Genomic DNA, 5,553 nt, shown 5'->3' on the forward strand with positions numbered 1-5,553 from the left:
TCTGCCTATGTCTGTTTTTCTCTGTTATTACTATTTATAATATTATTATCAGTAGTAATGGCAGTATTCCATGGTCATGATTCTTAAATCTGTTAAATTTAAATTGCAACACACTCTGGAAATTTTACTTGTCTTTGCTTTAAGAATTGTATGATGTAAGTCTGACCTGGGTCCCAGCCAGGAAGTTAGAAACCTACCTGTCAATGTATTTTGAAAAATATCAGATAGTATTCTATATTAGAATGTCCCATCTAGTATTTCTCATCACCTAAAATTTTGTTTAACAGTAGTGCGGTGTGATAGAGATGCCAGGAAACCCCAGGCTATATTCATCTTTACAATTCAATTATTATTATTATGTAGGGCAGGTGGAAAATCATCTGAGACTTTTTTGTTTTAATATTCAGATAATCTTAAACACAATAAGTATAATTTACCAAACAATTATTCCCTAAACATTTTCTTAGGTAATTTTACATAATTCTTTTTAAACACATTTTAGTAGATAGAGATGGTAAGCAACTTATGCAAAGTCACACAAGAAGATAAGCGTGTTTCAACTCATTTTCAAACACTTTAAATGATTTATAAGTAAATGATATATTTGTCACAACATATGGTAAATTGTTATTGAATCTGTCAATTACTTTTTTTAAAAGATGTGGTAAGACATATATAACATAAATTTTTCCATTTTAACCATTTTTTAGTATGCAATCCCATGGCGTTAATTACATTCACAATGTTATGCAACCATCACCACTATCTATTTCTAACTTTTTCACCACCCTAAACAGGAATTCTATAACTGTTAAGAAATAATTCCCCATTCTCCTTTCTCTCCCGCTAGCCCCTGGTCAATTCTAATCTACATTTTTTATCTCTATAAATTTGTCTATTGTAGAAATTTCATGTAGGTGAAATCATACATTATTTTTCCTTTTGTGTCTGGCTTATTTTGTTTATCATATGTCTTCAACGTTCACTCTTGTTATTGCATGTATCTAAACTTCACTCCTAGCCAAATAAAATAATATTCCATTGTATGTATGTACCATATTTTGTTTATTCATTCATCTATTGATTAATACTAAAGTTGTTTTTACCTTTTGAGTATTATGAAAAATGCTGCAATGAAGATAGGCGTACATGTATCTGTTCAAGTTCCTGTTTTGAGGTCTTTGGGTTATGTACCTAGAATTTCTGGGTCATATTTCAATTTTATATTTAGTGTTATGAGGAACAGCCAAACTGTTTTCCACAGGAGAAACACCATTTTACATTCCCAGTAGCAACTCTCCAGGGTTCCTGTTTCTCCATATTCTTGCCATCACGTGTCATTTGCTGTTTTATTTATTATAACTATCCTAGTAAGAGTGAAATGGTATCTTACTGTGGTTTTGTTAATAAGTTTTTAATGAGTCCTTGGGAATAAACTTTGAGTCTTCACAACCTATCTTAATGCTTTTTATGAGACATCAGTTCTGAAAATATATGCTCAATTCAACTAAGATATTAAAATGCACTTTGCTAAAATATTAGCAGACAAGGAAAATTATACCCATAGATGATTTACATATATGGTAGGATTTGAGAATTATGCCTATGAGTGAGAATAATTAGAAATGAGTGAGAATAATTTAATTATTTTAAACATTTCTCCTAAGATGTATTATATCTAACATAATTGTTACAAAGCGTATGGATTTGTTGATGTGTTGACGGGTGAAAGAGGAGGAAATCTCTCTGGAAATTGGGGCATCTCCAAGGATTACTTTCCAAGGCAGAGCAAAGGGGAACTCATTGAGAAAGGAGAACTTGCATGTGATTTTCTACAGAGGCACTGTTAGCCTTCTGGATATGACGATTCTTTGCTATATGCGTATTTTTATTTGATTTTTCTTTTCTTCCTGAAGAAGAGAAAAAATCCTTTACTGTTTTGACTGTCTTATATTACATATCACCTGGCTTTATCAGCTTCCATCCAACTAAATGCCAACAACAACTTCCTAAGAAGTGCGATAACAAAATGCCCACACTTTGCACTCAAAAAAACATACTTTGTAGGTTTAGATGTAACTGCTGGAGAATAATTAGAAGCTACTTAACATCTAAAGTATAGGTCAGAAAGGAGTGAAACGTTAGTAGTGAAGGAAAGAATTTTGTATTTGACTAATACATTCCTTACAAATGAGAACAGTTAGAAAATACCTTTAAAATGAGATTAGGTGTTTAGACTTTCTTTTCATAGGAGAATTATGGTGAGTTGCTAAAATAGTAACAGTAGATATTAGATTTAATGAACATTCTGTGAAAACAAGTGTTATAAAGAGATTCAAATATAAGTTATGCAGACTAGAGGCAGAATTATTATTTGTCTTCCACAGTAAGGTATGCCATCACCACAACAAGGGCAGGGGCTGGTTATAATGTATTCATATTTGTGTATCTAGGAATGGCAGAATGCCCAAATCATAGCAGATGTTCTATTTAGAATATGGTCAATAAATGACTGTGTGAATGAAGAATGGGTTGAAATTATTGGGACTATTTTACGCTATCTATTCTCCTGTTTTCAAAATATTTTTTTCAATAAAATTTCACCCCTGGACATGTAAAATAAATTAATCCCTTCTTTCCTGTTTCCTGCATTCTTGTCTTAGATTTTGAACCAACCACATATTCTGCAGATTTTATCTATTGGTGGCCCTTTGTCTCATCTTTGGGAACGTCTTCCTCTGGTCTTGGTGTACCCAGCAGCTTTGAGATACTTTCTGAGATTTATTTATTTATTCTTTTTTTTGAGGGGATTGCACAGTTTATTTCCAAACACTCAAGAGGATAGGGGGTGGCCTATGGGCTCCATCTGCCTCCCCTCCCTGCATTTGGCTGAATCAAGAACTTCTCCCCCCTCACCCCCAAGACCCTAGGCTGTGCCCAATAGAGAAGGCACTCTCACTCCCACCCTGAGGAGACCTAGACAGGCGAAGAGCATGGAGGGTGGGGGGACAGAGTTCAAGTATTCACAGTTCCCCCATCTACACCCCTGGATTACACTGTGCCAGAGCCATGAGGGAGGATCCCACCTCTGGGATTCCTAGTGGTGTTGATAGTCCTTCTCCCACTTAGAACCTTCCAGATGAACTCCCTACTCCTTTTCCCTGACATAACAAACCAAGTCCTAAGCCCTGTAGTCTGGGCAAGGAGGGGCCTTAGCAGGCCACTCACCCAAGGCCCCCAGGGATGGGGGTGAGAGCCTTCACCTGTAGTGAATGGGTTGGGAGTAGGTGTCTATAAGGAGAGAGGAAGGGAGAGAACTGAGAGGACCTTGGGAGGCAGGCTTGGAGGCTTCTGACACATGAGTTCAGACAGCTCTTGTCTGAGACTCCACCCCACCCCACACCCCAAGCCCAGAATCCCTGAGAGTCCAGCTGCAAAGGCAGTATGGCCGGAGGGAGGAATGGGAGCAGGGGGAGAGTTGAGCAGGACCTTGGCCCCCCTCTCCTAGTAGGTCCTGCTCCTGGGACACATGATGCTTAGGGAGGGCCAGGACCAGGCTCAGGTCCTAGTCCCATCTCTTAGGGTGCTGATCTTCCAGAATAGCTAAATCCTGGGGAACATAGACCCATCAACCCCCACACCCCAGACGTCCTGGCCTCAGGTAGAATGGTGGGAATGGGCTCTCACAAGGGTATTATAAAAAGCTAAAACCGTTAAACACTTTCTGGGGAGAAGTGGCTCCCAGTCTCTTGCCTCCCCAAGTCATCAGTCTCCCCAGCGCCTAGCAGACAGGGCTAAGGAGGTCCCAGAGAGCCGAGGGAGGAGACGGCCACAGCCCCTGGGCCCAGAGAGAGGGCCCACTAGCACCATGCAATGTTGAGGTGCCTCTGCAGCCTGACTGGCCACCACGCAGGGGCCCTCCGAAGCTGGAGTGCACACTTGCTAAAGCTTCTGTACTCTTGAGGGGGGACCCCTGCAAGGGAGCAGAGAAGGCAAAGACTTCGCTTAAGTCCAGGCAGGGGTCTGAACTGGGACCCCAAAGGGCACCCTTGGGAGTCATGATTTGAAGAATCTTCGTACCACAAACTGGCCCAACAGAACCACACCCAGAACCACCAGCACGTTCAGGATGGGACCATTGCCCAAGTTCAGGGCTGTCACCCAGCCACCCCTCTGTGCAATCCACAGGGCAATGCAGTGATGCAGCATGAAGTCGACCACGAAGCGCGTCACCTGGCCCAGGAAGCCAGTCAGGCCGCGCTGGTAGACGTGTAGGGCCAGACAGTAGCCGAAGCCCAGAAGAGCCACCACACGGCCCCAATTGATGCCACTCTCAAAAAGGCTGGAGGCAATCTTGGTGAAGTACTCACAGGCATTCTCTGCCGTGGGCTGCAGGTGCTGTAACATGGTCTGGAACTCTGAGTCATAGCGTCGGTTGATGTCGTCCCCGATGATGGCGAGCTGCCGTCCCACCTGCCCCATGGTGCTGTGGGAGCAGGAGGCACGCAGGTGAGCCGGTAACCAGGCAGTCGGGGCCAGGGCCTGGCTCATGGCAGAGGGGTTCTGCCTGAGCTGTCCATGGCCCTGTGCACCCCTTCTTGGAGGTCTCCGACAGTGTTCTAAGACATGAGTGTTGGGCTCCGGGACAAGGGGCAGGCATGGGCTAAAAAGGATACAGGGTCCTGCTAGGTTGCAGAGGTAAGGTGACCATCTCTGGGTCGGCAGGGGCAGCCGCCCCTTCAGCCTCCTGTTCCTGCTGATGGCGGTAAAAAACGTTGCTGCGGAAAACCTCCTCTGTGTCCCGGGCTACCTGCTCCTCAGAAGCAGAGGGCAGGGCAGGCTCTCCGCACTCCTGCCTGGGAGGACCTGGGCCTTGCCCCGAAGCCATTTTTCAGGTCTCAGTGGAGGACAGGATCAGCCTGCCGGGATCCTGGCCCAACCCGGGTGGCTCAGCAGGGTGGAGATGGAGGTTCCGAGGGGTTGGCAGCTGCTGCTCCCAGGGGCTGAGTGGGAGCCCAGCTTCCAGGAACGGGCGTCAGTGTATTCCCGGCATCTGGATGCAGCCTTTGCTTGTCCCTGTGCAGCCGGAGGGACCCGCGAGACTCCAGTGATCATAGAGGTGCCAGGGGCCTGAGATTTCAAAAGTTGCTCATAATATTAAATACATTTTGCTATTCTTTTCATTGAGTCCTAAGCTTAGAACTTCACCTCAATTACAATGGAAAAACTTTAGGGATGAATCACACTTTGTTTTCCATTTGTATAAATTAATTAACCAGAGTCTTTTCTAAATACTTCAGAAAGAGACGACATAGAGGGGGAAACAAAAATCATCAAGAAGTCTAAGGGACAATTTAGTTGTTTATGCAACTATAATTACTTTTAGTTTCTGAAATAGTTGAATGTCATTTTTTTCTAAGAATATAGAAAGAAGCATCCTATGTAGCATGAATGTTGCTTGCTTTCAAATAAAACACCACTCAGGATTCAGTCTGGGGACTGGATGCCTGTACAACTAGGTCACCATTTCTATTCCTGCACAGGTAAGAATTC

General features: G+C 43.3%; 1 protein-coding gene across 1 annotated transcript; it reads right to left on the minus strand.

Moving 5' to 3' along the window:
- Positions 1 to 3,497: 3,497 nt before the first annotated feature.
- On the minus strand, positions 3,498 to 5,124 carry LOC129011548 (bcl-2 homologous antagonist/killer-like). The gene is made up of 2 exons (XM_063650693.1): positions 4,677 to 5,124; positions 3,498 to 4,486 (listed from the first exon to the last, which is right to left on the minus strand). The coding sequence occupies exons 1-2, from the start codon at positions 4,886 to 4,888 to the stop codon at positions 4,057 to 4,059; spliced, it is 642 nt and encodes a 213-aa protein (XP_063506763.1). The 5' UTR covers positions 4,889 to 5,124; the 3' UTR covers positions 3,498 to 4,056.
- Between the last annotated feature and the right edge of the window lie 429 nt (positions 5,125 to 5,553).

This window comes from Pongo pygmaeus, chromosome 14, assembly GCF_028885625.2.
Source record: "Pongo pygmaeus isolate AG05252 chromosome 14, NHGRI_mPonPyg2-v2.0_pri, whole genome shotgun sequence".
In the NCBI taxonomy this organism is placed as follows: Eukaryota; Metazoa; Chordata; class Mammalia; order Primates; family Hominidae; genus Pongo; species Pongo pygmaeus.